The sequence below is a fragment of the Pipistrellus kuhlii genome, unplaced genomic scaffold (genome assembly GCF_014108245.1).
Source record: "Pipistrellus kuhlii isolate mPipKuh1 unplaced genomic scaffold, mPipKuh1.p scaffold_m20_p_11, whole genome shotgun sequence".
NCBI lineage: Eukaryota > Metazoa > Chordata > Mammalia > Chiroptera > Vespertilionidae > Pipistrellus > Pipistrellus kuhlii.
Window position 1 is genome coordinate 7896130 of NW_023425416.1, and position 21535 is coordinate 7917664.

General features: G+C 42.4%; 1 protein-coding gene across 26 annotated transcripts in view; it reads left to right on the top strand.

Moving 5' to 3' along the window:
• CADPS (calcium dependent secretion activator) overlaps nucleotides 1-21535 on the top strand; it is a 410937-nt gene that overhangs the window by 177909 nt on the left and 211493 nt on the right. For all 26 annotated transcript variants that reach the window (XM_036430660.2, XM_036430656.2, XM_036430652.1 and 23 more), the window contains exons 5-6: nucleotides 4753-4986; nucleotides 10645-10766. In XM_036430660.2, the coding sequence (XP_036286553.1) occupies nucleotides 4753-4986; nucleotides 10645-10766 (356 nt within the window). The remainder of the gene's footprint in view (nucleotides 1-4752; nucleotides 4987-10644; nucleotides 10767-21535) is intronic.

A 21535-nucleotide genomic window follows, 5' to 3' on the forward strand; every position in this document is an offset into this window, starting at 1 on the left:
GGAAAAGTTCTGCTTTATACATTGCCAAAAATCAGACAATGGACTCCTCCCCTACCAGAGAATGATACTGCCTCCAGCTAATATTAATACATTAATTTTGCTGTACCTGGCATCCTCTCTGCGCATGAAGTGGTACAGTATTCGTGAGCACAAAGGATGCTGAGCTCATTGTTTTTCCTGAAAGAACTGTAGGAAGCATCTGGCCTTTGTCAGGGAGCTAAGGACCCAGGGAAATCGGAGTTCAAGGAAAAGTCTTAATGCCAAGAGGTCTTCTGCAGTTTATTCCAATGACGGGAAGTCCATCCAATTCATAAAAGCTGAGGGAGTAAGACCAAGCCACTCAAAGAAAGGTCTGAGTAAAGAAACCGACTCAGGCAACTATGATACCTTTACTGCCAAGACCTTCATTTTCTTGTTTAACACCCACCCCCTCGTACTTCACCCCTGCCCACCACCCACATTCACTGGTAACTGTGAGGCGACCACTGCTGTGGAGAACAAAGTGTCACAGCTCTGTGCTGAATGCTGGGACATGAGGCGGTGCATGCTGCAAGCCCACAGCATGCTTACCTCAGCTCTGCCCTACTGTATGATGGGTTTCAAATGCAATTCTACTAATGACTGATTTAACGTCTAAGCCTTGTTTTCCTCCAGGAGGTAGGAATAAATAAGAGCACTAGCCTCAGTGGATTGTTTGTCAAATTAAATAAGGAAACGTAACTGCTTAGACTAGTGCCTAGTATAGTTACCACTCGATAAATGCCAAGTATTGTAGTATCATGACCTTTAGTAATGTCACCATCATTATTAGTAGTATTGTTGATGTTGTTGTTGGTAGCATGGTGCCTGATGTATATTTGCATATGTGTATATGCTAATATGTATATATACATGCCCATATATGTGTGTGCATGCATATGTATATGTTCATATGTGTGTAGTATGTGTGCATATGTGTATGTGAATATCTATATGAGTATGATTAAATGTGTGTGTATGTATGTGTGTGTGTGTGTGTATATATATATATATATATATATATATATATATATATATATATATATATAGGCTCATACACATGCACACAGTCAGTGGCCAAAGGAATTAAAGTTATTATTTCTTACTCTTCACAATAACTGTATGAGATTTGTTATATCCCCATTTTTAAGGTGGAAACTAAGTTTCAGTCAGGCTAAGAAAACTATCTAAAGTCACACAGCTAGTAAGTAGCAGACCCAGGACTCAAAGGAGCTGAAGTCATTCTTGCTGGTGTGGACGGGATATGGTTCCCTGGTGGCTTTTGTACATGTCTCTGTCACCTCATATGTCACTCAGTGTCTGATTGGTTGCTTTCTGCCATGGCCCTCCATCCCTTTGCCTCTCCTGACTCCTTTGTCCCCAGCAGCAACCACACTACCCGACACACGATAGGAGCACATTAGAGATGGAATTGAGTGACTGCACCACTGTTGGTGAGCTCCCACATCTAGGAAGTGTTCTTCTGCCACTTCTTTTCTTCTGATTGTCTGCCAGAACATGTCATTTGAGCCCTTGGGGTCTAAGGATCCCCTACGACTGGAGTATGCTTGTTAGTTTTTACATGTCCCCACGTCATCCTCTGTGGGTAAAAATACAAGGGCAGCAAAGCAAAGCGAATGACTGACAGCTGTTAGCACTTTCAAATGCCATTTTTCAAGATGTTCCCCAAATCCCTCCATGTTGCTGAGCACACTGGCCTGTGGGGACTGTCCTTGGGAGGCCCTTCCACTGAGGAATGTTGTCAGCCCAAAACAAAAATAAATGTCCAGCGAACATTTTCTCTGGAAGACTTTGTTCACCGTATGCCCTGTCTTTCATAACGCAGTATGAATAAGCAATCCTTTCGTCGGGGCTAATTTATTCTCATGCTTGGGAAAGTACAACCAAGATGGATGGCTTTGTTTTCCTTATTTTGGCACAACGTCAGGTTTGAAATGTGTTTGTGAGGGGTCTGCTGCTGAAAACTCCCCTCAAGAACCTCAGCTTAGGTCGACATGATGCTATTTCTTCTCAAGGCTTAAGAACTCGGGGCAGAAAACTGGCCTTGTTGTCCCTTGCACACTTCAGTTTTATGTGCCTGTTTTACGATGTCATTGGGGACTGTCCAACTTCTGAGAGGAGTATCATTCTTTGGACTTGTCCAATATTCTGCTGCATAAAAGTTTGGTGGACGCAAACTCCAGGCCACAGTGATATTATCAGTGACCACTGTGTCTTCTTCCAAAACTGCAAGACTGTCGAGTTAAACGGCCTTGAGTAGTCTCAGAAGATGCTTGTGATAAAAGGATTCTGTACTTGATAGTAAGATCTCTCAAGATTGATTCGCAGGAAAGCACACACTTCATAGACATGATGGCTTTTTCTCTATCTCCATGGCGACTCTAAGGCCAGCAGCTGCCAGTAAAAATCAGAGATACCACTTACCCAGCTGTCCAAGAATCCCAGGTTGTTCTGAGGTTTGGCTCCAATATGAACAGAAAAGAGATAGGTCAGTGTAATAGCCCTGTTAGGATGTAACCTTTGCTGTTTGGCCTCCTTCAAGATGGCTGAGAGTTACCCAGAGAGGCAGAGGAAAGGGAAACACTCTGACAGTCTCTGTAGGAAGAATACTGGCATAGCAAAAATGCATCTCCTAGTCTCTATAGAGAAGCCTCTGTGTGAATCTGAGTGAAGCTTTATGGTGTCAAAGACAACATACCCTTCTAGCTAACTAGTGGGTAGGGGGAATTATTGAAAGCAAAATAAGAGACTCTCAAGGAACTAGAATGGAAAAGGAATAACTTCACTTTGTGGGAATTACAACACCAGTGGAAGTCAAAGCTCCTTTCCTATGACTCTAGACAGCTTATCCCTCACTCTTATCTTCCCTCCCCTCCTCTCCTTCTCTTCCTCTCTCTACATCTTTCTCTCTCTTCTTTGCCAGGGTTCTTACTCTGCTTCCAACAGGGCTATTTATGGCAGCTACTCATGAATCTACATGATCTACTGTTTCAGCTCCACCACTCACTGCAGTCTCAATATCTTTCAGTTCAATTGCTTGAGAGACTAAATCTGGTTGATCATTGGCCTTTTAATAGTGTTGATTGGTTGACTTTGAGTCAGGTGCCCATGCAATAAACATACTACTTTTTGCCACCCAGAATTGGCAAACCAATTCATATTCCTGTGATCTAGGTAGAGTTCTACTCCCAGTCTCAGGGATGGAGGACGTAACTCATGCCTAAACAATTTAGCACAGCATGCTTCTGGCCTTAGAGATTGGTCCCAAGTATATACGTAAGTCAGACTTTTTGGGAGAGAATTCTCAGATTAAAGACTCTCATCTTCAATGGGCATGACAAGAGGAGATATTCACTCTTTTGTGATGGGATTTTATGAGGTTTGGATCTTTAGCAACCTTTTTTGTGACATTAAGAGAAGCAAGACTGAGCATGGAGCCAACCTAGAGGAACCCAAACAGAGATTTGTAGTAAAAACTCATTCAGTTGTGGTAATGTCACCAGAGTGCTGATTACAGCTGGGTCTACCCCAGGACATTTCAAGCCAATAGATTGCTTTTATTGTTCAAGCCAGTTCAAATTGGATTTTTCTGTCACTGGCAAATATATATATATATATATATATATATATATATATATATATATATATTTATTTATAATTGATTTGTCTTGCCCCTCACCTGATCAGTTATAGAGTGGGCTAGGGAGGACTATTTGATGTTTCAAGTAGGAAATGATTATTTAAGAAAGTGATAAATCCAAAGTATATTCAAGGCACCTGGACAACTTAGAGGCATGAGCACACAAATAGCACAACTAAGGCATATTACTATTATTACTAAATCCATAAGCAAGGAATTGAAAAAAAAAAAGGTCAGTTTTGATAATGAATTGCTTTATATTCTTTTCTAAATTATATTACTCATGCTTTTCATTGCTTCATTAATTTTTTCAAAATTTTTTGAAAAAAGTAACTATTCTTTTAGAAATAGCCACAGGCTATGTTCAAAACATCTTAAATGAGATCTTTTTGAATTATTCATGTGAGAACATTTCTATAGATATCCAGAAATAAGGTGTCTTTCTGTCAACATAATTAAAAAAAACCAATTGCATTTCTCTAAAAAGAAACACTGTTTCAACTGAAACCAGACTTGAAAAATATCACCCCATTTTTCTTTCCACTAATCAGAGAAAACTGGGGTTGGAGTAGGGGGAGAGAATAGAACTATAATAAAACATTTGACCCTTACTTACTCTACATTTATGTCCGTTGGTAACTATTAGGGATTATAAGTAGAAGGCAGGCAGCTGTCTACTCAACTAGGCTGACCATTTTTCTAACAAGTGCAAGGCTCCCGGGTGGTGGCTATTACCCTAACTCTGGGCTTTAAAATGTAAATCTATGTAAATCACTATTTATGTATCTGTACATTTTTTTCTTTTTTTTAAATTTCTTTATTGATTATGGTATCACATAATTGTCCTCATCCCCCCATTCTCATCCCAATCCCCTCCCCACGTATGCCCCCAACCCCCGTTGTCCATGACCACTGGTTAGGCTTATATGCATGCACACAAGTCCTTTGATTGATCTCTCCCTCTTATCCCCACCCTGCCCTACCTTCCCTCTGAGATCTCTCAGTCTGATCGCTGCTTCTCTGTCTCTGGGTCTGTTTTTGTTAGTACATTTTTTTTTCTTTTTCTCTTCCAGGAACGCAAATTCCCCAAGTTTGTATCCAAAGAAATGGAAAACATGTACATCGAGGAGCTGAAGTCGTCCGTCAACCTGCTCATGGCCAACTTGGAGAGCATGCCGGTGTCCAAGGGCGGCGAGTTCAAGCTTCAGAAGCTCAAGCGCAGCCACAATGCTTCCATCATCGACCTGGGCGAGGAGAGTGAGAACCAGCTCTCCAAGTCAGATGTCGTGCTGGCTTTCTCCTTGGAGGTAAAAAGCTCGAGCCCCTTGGAAGTCTCCTGGCCCAGCGGGCAGCATGCGGGGATCCGAGGCCTCACAATCAGCTTGTGCCTTTCTTGCACCCCAGGAGCAGATCCTAAAAGCACTGCTTGCTGAGCAGGCCCAGCTAATCAGCAAGCGATTCCCTGCCTCCAGGAACCCGTGCTTTTCTCAAGAAAATGCAGTCTCAAGAACCACTTATTAAATTTCATCTCACATTACTTTTACTGTCTTAAGCCAGTGATCAAGGATTTTATAAAGAGCTATGCCATTTAGAAAGTTTGAAGTCTGAGCAACCTGGGTTGAAGTTATGACAGGAAGCATAGAGCAGCATTTTGTGGTGAGTTGTAAACTGTCTTTCCCATCATCTCTCCTGTTGGCTCCCTGCAGAGAGCCTGTGATTGTGGTGAGCCTTTTTAGTTGACCTCACAACCCAAAGGGAAAACCCACCGGGGCCAGAATTCTGGTAGAATGCTCAGAATGTCATTATGCTTCTCCATAACTTCTACTCAGATGTTTGCTGCTCGGACATACACTCTAAGGAGTTGTTCTGATCCAGCTTCATCAGAATTGCGTGGAAGCTGGTTCAGACTGCAGATCCTATTGACCCAAATCTCTAGGGGGTGGGAATTCAAAGTGGTTCAGTCACTGTGGAAATAGTTTGGTATTTTCTCAAAAAGTTAAACATAAAACCACGGTACATCCAGCAACTCCACTCCTAGATATCTTCCCCAGAGAACTGAAAACACGTCCCACAGAAACATGCTCACAACTGTTTACAGCAGCATCCTTCACAACGGCCAAACAGAATACGTAGTCTAAATGTGTATCAACTGGGGAATGGAAAAGTTTTTGTACATCCAGGCAAAGAACTACTGTTCAGCACTTCAAGGGAATAAACTACTGATATATGCTTTGAAATTTAACAAATATATGATTTTATTGATTTCAGAGAAAGGAAGGAAGAAGGAGAGTTAGAAACATGAATGATGATAGAGAATCATTGACCAGCTGCCTCCTGCATGTTCCCTACTGGGCATGGATCCCACAACCCTGGCATGTGCCCTGACCAGGAATCAAACCATGACCTCCTAGTTCATGGGTCCATGCTCAATCATTGAGCCACACTGGCGGAGCATGCTTTGATTTATTGAACCTCAAAAACATTCATGCTTAGTGAAATAATCCAGATACAAGCAACCACATGTTTGAGTTCATTGATATGAAATGTTCAGAAAAGGCAGGGCTCTAGAAACAGAAAAGAAATTAGTGTTTCCTGAGGCAGGAGTTGGACACAGACATGAGGGACCTAAAATTAATTTATGATGATGGCTGCACAACTTAATAAATTTGCTAAAATCATTGCTTATATTCTTAAAATGGGTTAATTATATATATAAACTATCTTGCCTAATACAATAGTAATATACAAATTAACCATCATTCCACTTCACAAACCACACCCACCAGCCATGCCCACCAGCCAATCAGAGTGAGTATGCAAATAAACCCAACCAAGATGGCTACAGCCACAGAGAGCAGGAGGAAGGTGTTTCCCCAGCGATGGAGTAAGCCAAGCTTTCTGCCTGCCCTTGCTGGCCTAAGCCTCCACTCAAGGCTGAAAAGTTTCAATTATAGAAGGTAAACAAATCCAAACAGAAATGGCTTGGAGTGAACAGGAGGCTTGGCTCCACTCCAGGGTACAAAGTTTCAATTGTAAAAAGTAAATATATCCCAGATACTAGGGCCTCCGCTTGGGTTGCTGGGGGGCATCACTGGCCTGCAAACTACCACAGATCTCTCGCTCAGGCAGCCCCATGCCCCAAGGGAATCCCCACCCTGATCCAGGACATCCTTCAGGGCAAATCAGCTGGCTCCCACCCTTGCACCAGGCCTCTATGCTATCTAAGAAAAGAGCAATATGCAGATTGACCATCACTCCAACATACAAGATGGCTGCCCCCATGTGGTCAAAGATGCTGCCTCTTTGTGGACACAAGATGGCCACCACAAGATGGGCAGCAGGGGAAGGCAGTTGGGAGGGACCAGGCCTACAAGGGAGGGCAGTTGTGGGTGATCAGTCAAGTGGGGGAGGGCAGTTGGGAGGCACCAGGCCTGCAGGGGAGGGCAGTTGAAGGCAATCAAGCCTACAGGGGAGGGCAGTTAGGAGTGACCAGGCCAGCAGAGGAGGGAAGTTGGGGGCAAATAGGCTGGCAGGGGAGCAGTTAGACATCAATCAGTCTGGCATGGGAGTGGTTAGGGGGTGATCAGTCTGGCAGGCAGAAGCGGTTAGAGGCAATCAGAAAGGCAGGCAGATGAGCAGTTGGAAGCCAGCGGTCATGGATTGTGAGAGGGATGTTCAACTACCCATTGGGATCGGACCTAAATGGGCAGTCAGACATCCTTTGAGAGGTTCCAGATTGGTCATGGTGCAGGCTGGGCTGAGGGACACCATCCCCCTTGCCCCCATGCACGAATTTCGTGCACTGGGCCTCTAGTGCCTCAATAAAGATATCAGAAAAAAAAGAATCTTTAGGTGAATGCAAGCCAGGAATATGTATGTTAATGAGCTACCCACATACTTCTTTTTTTAAAAACAAATCTTTATTGTTCAAATTATTACAGATGTTCCTCTTTCCGCCCTTGCCCCCCTGCCCATAGCTCCTCTCCACCTGATTCCACCACCACCACCCCCAACCCCATGCCCTTACCACCTGCCACTGTTCTCATCCATAGGTATAAGATTTTTTTTCCAATCTCTTCTTGCACCCCTCACACCTCTTTCCTCCCAAGAATTGTCAGTCCACTCCCTTTTTATGCCCCTGATTCTATTACATTCACCAGTTCTGTTCATCAGATTTTTTTTATTGATTTGATTTTTAAATTCACTTGATAGATATGTATTTGTTGTCACTTTGTTTTTCATAATTTTTATCTTTACCACCTTCTTCTTCTTCTTCTTCTTCTTCTTCTTCTTCTTCTTCTTCTTCTTCTTAAAGAACATCTTTCAGCATTTCATACTCACATACTTCTATGCACTCCCAAGTTTGAGATGCATTCATATCTTATTACAGCTCTACCTCCCAGGATTTTATGATGGCCCTAGATTTAGGGAGACCAAGAGAATAGATCAAATTTCTGTAGATGTAATTAGATTGTGTAAAAACTGAATTAATTTTTTAGAACATCATTAAGGCTTGCTGCGAATTAACTGTGGGTAATTTGCTTGTGCTCAGTTTGGGTTGAGATAGCCACATTACAGTATTTCCGACGTGCATTTTGCTGTCAAAAGAGGCAGTATTCGGTTAAATGTAGACCATTTGTTGTGTGAAAAGTCATCAGTGTAATTTCACAGAAACTTCCTTTCTTTCTTTTTTAATACCACTACCCAAGGCACTGAATGCTTTTTCTTAGGTGTCTTTGAATTTGATTATTGCCAATTAGAGGTGGCAATTTATTCCCGGCTGCTTCTCATCGTTCTCCAGAGAGGAGAAAACGTGCTTTATTGATTTGCATGAAGCTTTTAAATCTGTAATTTTCTGATTCTTTACCGATAGACAATATTATACAGCTGATTAGCTGAAATGCCAATGTCGGCGAGTCCCCAGCCATCCTCACGTGTGTGCATGGTTCAGACAGACTTTCACCTGTAAGTACAAGCACAGAATAAAGCACCCCAGGGCTCCCCAATGCTTTTAAATGAGAACACAAAATCGCACATCACACCAGAATGGCTAGCAAAAATCGTTGTATATCTATTTGTGAGCATGCTTGGGGGCCACAAAGACTGGAGGCAGGAAGAGGGAGAACTGCTGTCATCTCATTAGGGAAGGCTGGTTTGAGTGTTCAGGTTGGAACAAGACAGGTTTCATGTAATTATAGAATTACCTGCTGGAAGAGACACCAGAGAGCAGTTAACTGAGAACCAAGGTCTGGGAGGCCGAGTGGCATGGCCGTGGGCAGTGGGGAGCTCTGATGAAAACCTTAGGTACCTAAAGCATGCCACTGTGGACCAGGCTCTGCCACTCTCCACTCAGGGATCCTCACAACAATTTGCAGATGATGAAACAAAGCCTCAGAGAGGTTAAGGAGCCTATAAATGATTGCATAGCTAGTAAAGATGCAGATTCGGGGTTTGAACTCAGACCTTTTAAGTTCCAAAGAGTGTGTTCTTTCTTCTGTGCCTCCCATTTCTTCTCATTTCTATGATTCTTCCTCATGTAAAATTTTTCAACTATTATACATACATCATGTGGTCCTCACACAAAAGCCACAGTGAGAGAGGACACATCTGTCCACTATACAGATGAGGAAACTGAGGCTCAGGAGTTTGAAAAGTGGAGTGACTTCCAGAACAAGTCACTTGCCCAACATCACATGAGAAGTGCATTGGTTCATAGAGGATGCCTCCTGAATCAGCAGCAACACGTTGGTATCACCAGGGAAATAGTGAAAAATAAGGTCTTGCCAACCAGCATGGCTCAATGGTTGAGCATCAACCAATGAACCAGGTTCGATTCCTGGTCAGGGCATATGCCCAGGTGGTGGGCTCAATCATCAATGTAGGGCGTGCAGCAGGCAGATGACCAATGATTCTCTCTCATCATTGATATTTCTATCTCTCCCTCTCCTTTCCTCTCTGAAATCAATTTTTAAAAATCTATATATTTTTAAAAGACTTGGGCCCCAACCTCGACCTACTTATCAGAAACTGCTGGTGTAGCTCAGTAGTCTCTGGTGTCACAAGCCCTCCAAGTGATTTGTGTTCACACTAAGTTTAAGAGCCACTGGGCTGATGAGCAGCAAAGCTGACTTGTGAATCCTGGTTCAATGTCAGCCTTATTGCACTTCCTGGAATCAAGCCCATTCAGAAGTGTACCTGTTTCCACACCCACATCCCCTCCTTGTGTAATGTATTACTTCTTCAAGAGTATAATTGATTTTTTTTCAATATATATTGCTCATTATAGATCTCAAATGCATACCATTTGTTTCAGATTCTTACACCCTTGTTTCTGCCCTCTCCTCATTCCCTCCCGCTTTCTGATAGATTCCGATTCAGATTTCCATTTTCTGGTAGGAAAAATGAGAGTGTCTGGCAACAGTGGGCCAGAGAAAAGGCAAAGCCACGTGGGCTGTGAGGACTATCGACTGCTCCACTTAGATGGAGCATGCTCTCCAGTTGCCACAGTCCCACAATGCTGAATGCTACTGGCCCTTAACCTTAGCCCTTCCATCATCACTTACCTTACTATGAAGGCTGATGTAAACTCATGGGCCTTTGCCTTTGCCAAGTGCTGAATTAAAAACTAGAATAATTTTAAAGAAATAGAAGATAGCAGATTTCTCTGTGGAAATGGAAACGGACCCTGTGACTCACATAGAAAAGAGTAGCCATTTCACATGACCTGTCTGGCCCCCATGAGCATATGAATTAGTGGGACTTGCCTTTCCACGTGGGAGGCAATAAGCTCCACAGTCAGAAGTACATCTTCATGCTAGACTGGTCCCAGTGGGCTGGCAGAAACCTAGTAGAAGCCATCAGGCATGTGCTGGCTTTTCTGTAACTTCTCCTCATGCATGTGTTTCCTCTTGATGAGTCTGCCCGTGGTCTTTGGCAGTAACTCTCACTTTGTGTGATTGTTTCAGGTTGTGATCATGGAAGTGCAAGGCCTCAAATCCTTGGCTCCCAATCGCATCGTGTACTGCACCATGGAGGTGGAAGGGGGAGAGAAACTGCAGACCGACCAGGCCGAGGCGTCTAAGCCCACGTAAGTGTTGTTTCTCCGCCATTTATTGTCCACAAGGCTGTTATCAAGGGGTTGCAAGGTCCAGTTTCCATGGAAAATTCTAGAAAGCATATACTTGGGTGATTTTTTAAACAAGATGACTTGATTACACTTTATTTAGCAGCCATAACACGTGTTCAAGTTCCTCTAAAGCAGAGAACGGAAGGAAATTAGAGAAACAACTTCTCTGGAGGCAGAGAGTCCCAACTTCCATCCTTCAGTGTTGTGTGCAGGAAAGTTGGACATAACTTGGTCTTATTATATTTTCTAATAATATTTGGTTTATTATAGAAACAGTTTTTTCCCCCAAAATCATTATGTGCCACAGTTATAAATATATCAGCAAAGAAATCTGTGACGTTAAACCTAACACATCATTCCTGTGGTCTGTGCTTATTTGTCACGCTCTCAAATAGTCACTGTTACAGCCTTACAGTTCTTCACTTGAGGATGGGCAACAGAAAAATAATCACAGAAATTAATAACTACAAATAGTTATAAATGCTGAGGAGAAAAGAGTGCTTTGAGAGAAGATAGCAGGAGGGCCTAAACCAGTTTGTGGAGACAGTCAGAGTAGGTTTTCCTTAGGAGTCACAAGCCATTTGGCCTAATATTATAAAAGTTGAGCAAGGGCAGTGGGAATGGAAAGTGGATTCCAGGAGGATTCAGCTTGTGCAAAGGCCCTGTGGCAAGGAGGAGTTGAAAGGCCAGTGGTCCGAGAATCAGGTATGCCTAAGCTGACACTGAGGCAGGAAGGGGACTCACGATGAAGGACCTTGTCAGGCCATGAGGAAAAAAAGCCTGGGGACACGTGAGTGATGATGAATTCATTTGGGTCAACAGCTCTTTTATCTTAAGGGTTCTTGAGAGATCACTGCTCTCTTCTCTGCCTAACAGGTGCCCCTCTCTCTTTCTTTTCTATCTCAATTAAGCCAACTTCAACTAATGAGAATTCTTTCTTATTGTTATTAATTTATAATGAAATCATAAAAGGGGAAGCTTCAAACAGCAGCTTATAGCCTGTCCTCCCTTGCAGTATTATGTGCTCTTTAGCAGGACATGAATAACTTGCGAGAATGTTCAGACAAAATAGTTTGAAGAAAGCACTGAATGTTTCCCAGACTAGAGAAAATATGAGGACATTGTATGCCTTCAAGTGGTTCTTTGCATGAATAGGCAAAGGCCTCAGATGCTCAGAAGCTGCGTGAAATTAATGAGCATTTGCAGAAGGAAATGGAAACCCATGCAACTTATCACTCGCCACCCTTCCTCTTTTTTTGAAAATTAGTTTCAAACTGTAAATGAATGTAGTTTTTAAAAACCTATTATTGATGAAATCTCAACATTTCTCCCACTGTCGCCATGGCCTGGTCATTAGCAATGCTATTATATCATGCTGCGTTATTCACATGTGCTTTTAAAAAGTGCAATATAGCCAGGAGATCATGGTTTGATTCCTGGTCTCGGCACATGCCTGGGTTACAGGCTCGATCCCCAATGTGGGGCGTGCAGGAGGCAGCCAGTCAATGATTCTTTCTCATCATTGATGTTTCTATCTCTCTCTCCCTCTCCCTTCCTCTCTGGGGGGGGAAAAAAGTGCCATATACTTGTTATTTCTGCCAAACTTTTAAGATGTTGGGCCCAATATAGTGTCACAAGTGAAATAAGGAAGGAAAGGGCTCTGATTATTCTAACAGGCTGTTGCTTTATATGTGGTATTTTAACTAAAAAATGTAATTCATATCATACTGGGTTTAAAGATGTCAGTTGCCAAGGTAAATGATGAGCTGAATTTCATGTGCTTGTGAATGTTTAAAACTGAGTTTCAAATGACAAATTAATATGGAATACTTGGGTGTGCCTACTTGAGGTACTCATATTTCAAATGTATATTCACTCATATCCGTACATGTACATCACTATGTCTGTATAAAGAAACATCTCACACTGAAGCATTTTGCTTTTCTAGCTGGTGTATAATATTTTTATTCCTCTTCAATCAATGAGTGGTATTACCAAAACCCTACTGAGGGTAGGTTGGTCGGTTGATTGTTTGGCTGGCTGGTTAGTTGGCTGGTTGGTTTCTTAATATAGTAGGAATGCAAGTCAAATCAGTCCACAGTGGCTACCTAGTGTGTTGTGTTGAGAATTGTTCTGAAGCCAAATCTGTATTCAGAGGACAATAGTGCAATGATCAACTTATAATGTCTGCCATGCCAGTGGAAGGAGTATGATTGCCCTGTGTTTGCCATTTCATAGACCCAGAGTGTGAAATTTGCCATACTCTTGCTTCTTCCTGTCTTTTCCTTTATCCTTTCTATATAAACTCTCCTTATAAACTCTACTCACATTCCATCTAAGCCCGCAGTTCTTTTCCTATGTGTCTTCTTTATCTTTCCTTTGTCATAGCCCCATTCTGGTAGTCTGCCTCTGCCACCAGTTCTATCTGGAGGATAGATGAGCCTGTTTGTGCAGATGCATTTCCTTCCTCCCTCCCTTGTTTGGAGAATCCTCTCCATCATTTCTTTTCTTTGAAGCTTATATTTCTACTCCTTTCATTCCCTCTCCTAGTTACAGCTTCTCCCATTAGTGATCTCCAACTATCATCTCTATTTGATTTTGATTATCTCAAAAAGTATCCTTTGGAGGGTTAGCTTTCATCTGTTCTAAAAATTCTTTCATCATCTGGTAAGGTTAGCTTTTTTCTGCCCTATTCTTCTTCTAACCCTTGTCCTTGGCCCTTCTTACAGCCAGCTGATACTCATATTTATTTAGTCATTCTAAAACTAAAATTCCATTCAAGCCAGTTTTATTTATTACTCATAAATTCTACTGATGCTACTACCAAGTGTTTCACCCAAAAACTGGAACACAAACACCTATTCTATCATGTATCTGCAAGAAATTTGGCTTTTGTCTTTTTTTTTTCAAGTACAGTCATAAATCCAGGAGTGCATTACATAACCCAGCTTGTCTGAGGGTGGGCTTTTAGAACTTTCATGTATAGAACATGCTAGGGAAAACAATGGCAGGGAGAGTGGCACTTTAGTCAAGTAAGATTGGGAAACATAAGATATTACATCTCCCTGTTGTCCTGAGTTTTTCATGGTGTATGTCCTCATTTCAAAGGCTTTGAAGATTTCTAACAGTAAATACTTTGATTTATCAATATGTTTCCCAATCTTTTTTAAACTAACACCTATCAACATTCATTGGAAATGCTGGTCTATATCTTACAAACCCAGTAACAGAGGTTCCAAACGTTCCTTCACCTCCTTTATCAATGTCATCTCTCCACTTGGAGCCAGAGCCCTGTCTGGCACACTTATGGTGGATCAGCTGCACATAAGATTGCTGTGTTCATGAATTAATTATACTTTTTGTTTGAGGGGAAAATGGCGTGTGTGTAGTCCTAACTCATCTTTCATTTTTATCAATCTCCTTACAACATGTGGGCTATTTTCAAGCAGACTATATACCCTGGGTTTGTAATATAGAAAGCCAGGAGAATAAATGATCAAAAGTGTTTAAGATTTATATTTGTTTTAAACAATGGATTGCCTACATTTGCTTCACTGTTTCTGCCTCTTGTGGGAAACCATTGGGGCTGGAGGCTGATGCAAATGAAACCGTGTTTTAGGTGAGCAATGTCAGGAAGGCATGGCAATGGAGAAGGGAAATGCTTATGGATTCATTAACTCAGATAGATTTGTCCAGCTCCTTTGAAAAAGAGCAAATGACTTTTCTTGCCACAAGGCAGCGTCTCTCAAAGGGTTGCACTCTCACCTCTGTTGAAAACAGAGACCATGTTAGGTGTTAGCAACATGGCACTGAGTAACAATCACTGGATAAGGAAACTACTTTTTTCCCATTTCTCAAGTTCTGACCCAGTCAAGGAGAATGTTTTGATTTGGTTCTAGTAAATCTTTAACACCTGCAGTTAGAATTTAATAGCATTGCTCAGATCTCATTTGATCAAAGAAGTTTTCTGTGCTGGTCCTTGGTATGGTTAAAATAGAAACACAAAATTTAGATGTGAGGAATGATAAGAAGAATAGACACCTGCATTCTCTCAACAAGTGTGCAGGCAATGCTCTCTCTACTTGTTCTGACTAGTGCTGGGCCTATGGCCATGAGCACCACAGGTCAAGCCGTGGCCTCCTGGAGCATCCATCAGTAAAGAACAGGCAGTAGCAAAGGAACAAGTGAGATAAAGGAAAATAGCAGGCGGGGTTGTGTAGCCTCCACTCATGGCTGGTGGTGCCCCTTTGGCTATGGCAGCAGTGACATGGTTTCCTTTTCCAAAGAAATATATTAACATTTAAAAGGTGAGTTAATTTAATTAAAATACATTAAGTAAATAATAGCGCAGGTGGTACCCACATATGATTTAAAAATCATGAAAGTGTCTTGTGTTGCTATGTTGAAATGGCAAAGATTGGGAGGGCGGTATGCAAATTACGTTGGGGGAATTGATGTAAGAAAGCCTGGCATAGTCCCTGAGGGGAAGGTGTGCTCCAACTCTCTCTCTCTCGTGGATTTGTACAGTGTAAGTTACCCTCTAAAGAAGCACTGACCGTTAAATACCAGAGAAAAGTAGGTCATTCGGTTGAAAAGAAAGGCAGTTGGAGCTAGCAGCCCAGTATGGTGCTGACTTATCTGAAATTATATTTTTCTAAGATGAAACCAAGGACATCACTTGGCATTTGATTATATAACAAGTGCACTATTTCATGATAAGCATGGCTTCATGATGCATGGATTGCATTATTGTCAGAAATTCAAAAATAATCAACCTGTTTGCTGCCACTTTCTGAGGGATAAAAAAATAAAATGCCTTAACTGGTATGTCTTGCAATAGTCCTGCATTTTTCAATGGCATCTTATCTAATGAGATCTTATTTGTTTTAAAAAAAGCAAAACACAAGTACATTCTGTGAAATATATTTTTTTGTCCTAATGGCACAACTCAGAATGGGCTCGGGTTATTAACCCATCTGTTTGTCGAAATGCAGTTCCATTAAGTCAATTGAAGTCAGAAAAAGGAAGTTGCGGCCTCCAGTTCCCTGCCTCCTGTATCATCTTCCTAATGGTACTTCCTTTCTCAGAACAACTAAAAACATTTTCTCTGTGTTGGGCCTTCCAGTGGTTGAAATGCAAACAATGCCTTTCCTGAGTGGCTCCTTTGAACTTTGCGTGTGAGGAATGATAGGACGGGTAGGCACCTGCATCTCTCAACAAGTGTGCAGGCAATGCTCTACTTGTTTCTCACTAATGCTGGGGCTACAGCCAGGAATTCCACAGGTTGAACCATGGCCTCACGGCATGGACATTCTAGTAAAGGACATGGGAAATAGCAAACAAACACATAAATATACTATAAATATTAGAAGACTGTATTTTTGTTCTGAAAGAAATGAAAAGGCTTTTGTACTAAACTGTAATGGAGTTGGAGAGTACTCTATCAGCCAGGGGAGCTGCCCACAGTGGGTAATGCCTAAGTTGGTACCTGAAGGAAGAGAAGGAACCAGCCACTGGAAGAGCTAGAAGAAGCATTTTAGGCCCGGGAACTGGAGGTGCAAAGGCTTTGAGATAGGAAGGAGCTTGATGTGTTCCTGGACCAGAGAGGAGGGCAATGTAACTGGAGTTTAGTCAGCTAGGGAAAGTGTGCTGCAGGAAGGGTCTAAAGAGCCAAGAGGCCCAGACAACCAGGACTTGAAGGCCTTCTCCAAGACCATGGGGAGGAGCCGCTGCAATCTTTTAGGCCAGGGACATGTGATTGGATTTTTATCTGGACACTGAGAGCATCTTTAAAGATCAGTGTAAACTTAGAACACACATGGAGCGCATACTGTTTGCCAGGTACTGGTGGGGATGAATGCAGACGTGCCCCTTGACATCAGGGAGCCCCGGAGAAAACTGGCTGGAAAAATGCAAGTGCTGGGCCCAGAGTGATCAGTTCTTCAGGAGCCACCACGTGGAAAAGCAGCCTCCTCACAAGCAGCTCCTGTCTGTCTGCCTTTCTCAGAACCCCACGCTCGAGGTCACACTCCAGGAGACAGTTATGTGGTATTGAGTGGGAGCCTCTCTACCATTTCTCTTGTTTTCCCTTTCTGAGAAAAGGCTTTAGCTTCTCTCACAGTTAATTAAATCATAGATAGTAAAGGCCAGCACTGACCCAGAAATTCAATTTTGCTAGGCTCCCTGAAGATATGTGGGTTGGGAGGAAGCAAAAATATAATCACAGTTTGGCATGCTTAGAGACTCTCCTCGCAGACCGAGAAGCTGGGTCCAAAAGCCACAATTGTCATTGAAAACCAGTTTGTGATCGCTCGTGAGCTGGAGGGTGAAAGTATGCTGGTGGGTAACACAGCAAACAGTGCAGGAGCTGGAGAGTGAGCTGGGGAACAAGCTTCGTGATGAGGCTGGAGAAGGAGCTTTGCAGAGGGAGTTCCTAGCGCTGCACCAGCTTTGACAGAAGGTGCCGCCTGTGTCCTATAGGTCATCACGCTTTCTAGCATCGCCGTGTGCTGAGAGGTGGTATCCAAGACCCTTTATCCCTCAGCAATCCTATAGTCCTTTGTCAACCAGCTGTTCCAGAGGGGACCCAGAGTGGCAGAATTGAGGGCAGGGTTTTCAGGAATTGCAAGTAATTTTCAATTGGTGAAACTTCTAGAATTGGTAGGAGTTCCAGAATTGGATGATTGGGTGGTGGCTGGAGTTAGCAGTTAGACAGTGATGCTCCATCCAAATGGGAGAAATCCTTGAAAGTTCTGATTTCATGGGAACTACATTGGGTAGCTATTGCACAGGGATGTTCTTGTTTTTTGTTTGTTTTTTTCAAATGTATTTTATTGATTTCAGAGAGGAAGGACAAGGGAGAGAGATATATAAATAGCCATGATGAGAGTCATGGATTGGCTGCCTTCTGCAAGCCCCCCACTGGGGATCGAGCCTACAACCCATGCATGTGCCCTTGACTAGAATCGAACCTGGGACCTTTCAGTTTGCAGGCCAATGCTCTATCCTCTGATCTAAACCAGCTAGGATAGATATTCTTGTTTTTTAATTCTCACCCAATCAATTTTAAAAATTGATTTTTATTGATTTTTGTGCCAAGGATCAAACCCTTTTGGTATGTGGGATGATACTCCAACCAACTGAGCCACCCAGCCAGGGCAAGGATGTATTTTTTAAATAGCCCTCTAAGGACTAAGTAACAATAGGCCCATTGGCTGGCTTTTTGGTTTAGCTCTTGAATACTGTGCCTGAGCTTACTTGCCAATTATATCTAACTAGAGGCCTGATGCACAAAATTCATGCAAGAGTAGGCCTTCCTTCCCCTGGCTGCTGGCACCAGCTTCCCTCTGGCACCCACGTCCCGGGCTTCCCTTGCAATCTCAGCTTCATCTGGAAGGTCATCCAGAAGGACATCTGGAAGAACATCTGGTCTAATTAGCATCTTATACTTTTATTATTATAGATGCTGAGTACCTGAAAACTGAATTGATTGCACATCACTGTTCAGTGAAATCCAATTCGATACACTTCTCCCAAGTGGGAAAACTTCTTACTTAGTGATTAGGGAGAATCTGGAAAGGACTATTATATAACAACTTACCTGAAATAATGAGATACAGCCCCAAAACTCTACTTTCTCATTAATAAGAAAACAAGATTAATTGCTGGGTTAGATTAATTGCTGCATAGAAGCAGTATGACACCATGGACCAGAGCATAGAATCAGAAGCCACAGTACTGGGACCAGGTCTTAGCTATATGACTGTGGACAGGTTACCTTATTAACCCTTCATGCCTAATTTCCCACATTCTTATGAAAGCTATTATTATCATGGCCTTTTCTTGTTTGGAGGGAAAAGGAAGAATTGGAAAGAGTGACCTGGATCTAGACTAGTGATCATTAACATTGATTCAAAATTTTGGGCCAGGTGCTGTAGTAAGAATTTCATAGTCAGTGTCTTATTTAATGCCCTACCAAAACCTCTAGTATAGGTGCTATTGTTATTCCCATTTTACTGATGAAAATACTGAGGTTCAGAAAGGTTTAGTGATTTGGTCAAAGTTGCACTCATCATAAATAGCTAGCCAAGAATCAACCCCAAAGCCTATATATATGTAATTGATTTCAGAGAGGAAGAGAGAGACAGAGAGAGAGAACAATCAATGATGACAGAGAATCATTGATTAGGAGCCCGCAACCGGGGCATGTGCCCTGACTGGGAATTGAACCATGACCTCCTGGTTCACAGGTCAACACTCAACCACTGAGCCATGCTGAGCCCGGCCCAAAGCCTGTACTTTTAACTAATTCTGCTACCCCATCTTTCTGGGGGGGGAAATCACACCACTAAAAGAAAGTAATTTAATTAGCATTAATTACTAAGCAAAACTATCTAACAGGGCTCATTTCCTTCCCATAAACTGGGTATTTTTGTGGGTGAAATCACTGGACCTATGTAAATGGTGATGAGTGTGCTGTCATGCAGTAACCCTCTCGTAGATGCTCCATCTCTGCAGACACTCAGCAGGTGGCATTCAGCCCATGACCAGCAGCACTGCCAGGTGCTACGCAGGTGGGTCTGCAGAGATGAGCCAGAGGTGTCCCCTGCCCTCAGGAGCTAACAAAGCCAGGGGAGCCATTAATGGTAATGATCAACATCCTTCTTCGTGGAAATCAGTATCAATAACAATTGCCCCAACCATTTATTCAAATCTACTAGATGCCCAGCACGGAGCTAGCTGGCACCTTATCGCTGAGTCTGACAGGCCTGGTCCAAATCCCAGCTCCACCCCTTGCCAGATGGGTGCCCCCGAACAAGTGGATTCTCCTCATTGAACTTCAGTTTTCTCAGATTTGAAATGGAGACAATAATATAACCTGCCGCATGGCATTGATGTGAAAAATAAAATGATCCATGCTCAAGGCGGAGTTCAATGAATGGCATATTGTAACTTCTCAGAAAATATTATTAATAGTAAAAACCCACCATGATCTCACTGAGTACTGTTAAGAAATATCTACGCACTCGTCACATATAAAGAAAAAGAAGCTCAACAAAGTTAGGAAGCCTGCCCTAAATCCTACAGCTCCTTAACCTCAGGTTCCATGACCCCAAGCACCTGGGAAGCAAAGAGCCACTCGCCTACTGAGAAAGGGCATTATTGCCAAAATGCTTCCAAGAGGCGAGAACAGACCCTCAGGGTGCATAGCTATCCGTTTAGTGGTGGAGAGCTGATTCCCCAGGACAAAAGAACAAGAAAGGGCGGCATCCTCCCAGAGTCCCCATCCAGGGTCACAGCACACCTCGGCATCAAACCCTACAGCCCGGACTCCTCAAGCCCATTCTTTCAGCTTTTTTCTGGGTCAGAGCCTTTGTTCAGAGAGGTTAGACTGCTGCTGAGATCATACTTTCCATGGCTTCCTATTGGCCGAGCATCCCCCTGCACTGTGATAGAGAGCTCATCTCCCTGCAGGCATGCAGGTGAGTGCGGGGCCTCCAGGAAGACAGATGCTCTTCTTGGCATGAGGCCGACCATGAGAGTGTTTGGAAAATTCTGGGCCTTCGGTGCCTCTGGAAAATCCCAGAGTCCTTCAAAGTTCCCAGGGTTCCTTGGTAAGGACTCGAAAGCTGTCGCACCTCTGTAGTCTCTGGTTGAGAGGGTTTGGGTGGAGCAACTGTTTCTAGGAGGCTCTCATAGCTGGAATCTGTTTGGAAACATATTAGCAATTCTATGGAAAGTAAGGTGTAGCATAGGCATCAAAGAAAAGCTTCTGGTGAGACAAGACCTAGCTTGGATCCCAGGTGTTACATTGAGTAAGCTACTAAATCCTTCTGAACTTCATGATGGCTGAAGGCTTGTTGATGAGGATTCAAATTTAATTATATCAGCAAAGCACTTGGCACAAATGTAAAACTGTTATTTGTATGTTTATAATTATTGCTGCTATCCAGGAAGCCTGGGTAGAAAGGAAAAGAGATAGTACAGGCCCCTAAAGTCAAGTGACAGGACCTAAAGAAGCTTAAGGTGTTTTATCGCTCAATTAGATGCCTTTTTACAGTTTCCCTTGTAATGTGTTCATTTACATGTAGATTTCTTACTTGCACTTGGAAAAGTCTGTATGTCAGGCTAGTTTTCTTATAATGCCTGACATAGTCAATAATACACAGAGCTAAACCTTATTGGCTAATGGTGAAGGGCTTTGGGAAAAAGCTAAAAAGGAGGCCCATACGATAGGAAAAAATAATATGCCACCATTTGTGACAACATGGATGGACCTTGAGAATATCATGCTAAGTGAAATAACTCAGTCAGGAAAAGCTAAGAACCATGATTTCACTCATATATGGAATAGAAAACTGAAACTCATAGATAACAATATGGTGATTACTAGAGGGAAGGGGTTAGAGGTTAGTAAAGGATAAAGGGAGCCAAATATATGGTGACAGAAGATGACTTGACTTTGGGTGGTGAGCACACAATACAATATACAGATCATGTATCATAGAAATATAATCTTATTAATGTCATCCCAATAAATTTAATAAAAATCAATAAAAATTAAAAAATAAAGTGTTTAAACTATCCATTTGCATGAAAAACATAAAATAAAATAAAAAAGGAGGGGCATGTGATGGACTTGGAAATCCCTTTAGAATACTGATGATTATCTATACTAATAATATACAAATATGTAAAATTGACCATACCTCCATAATACCTACAGCCAA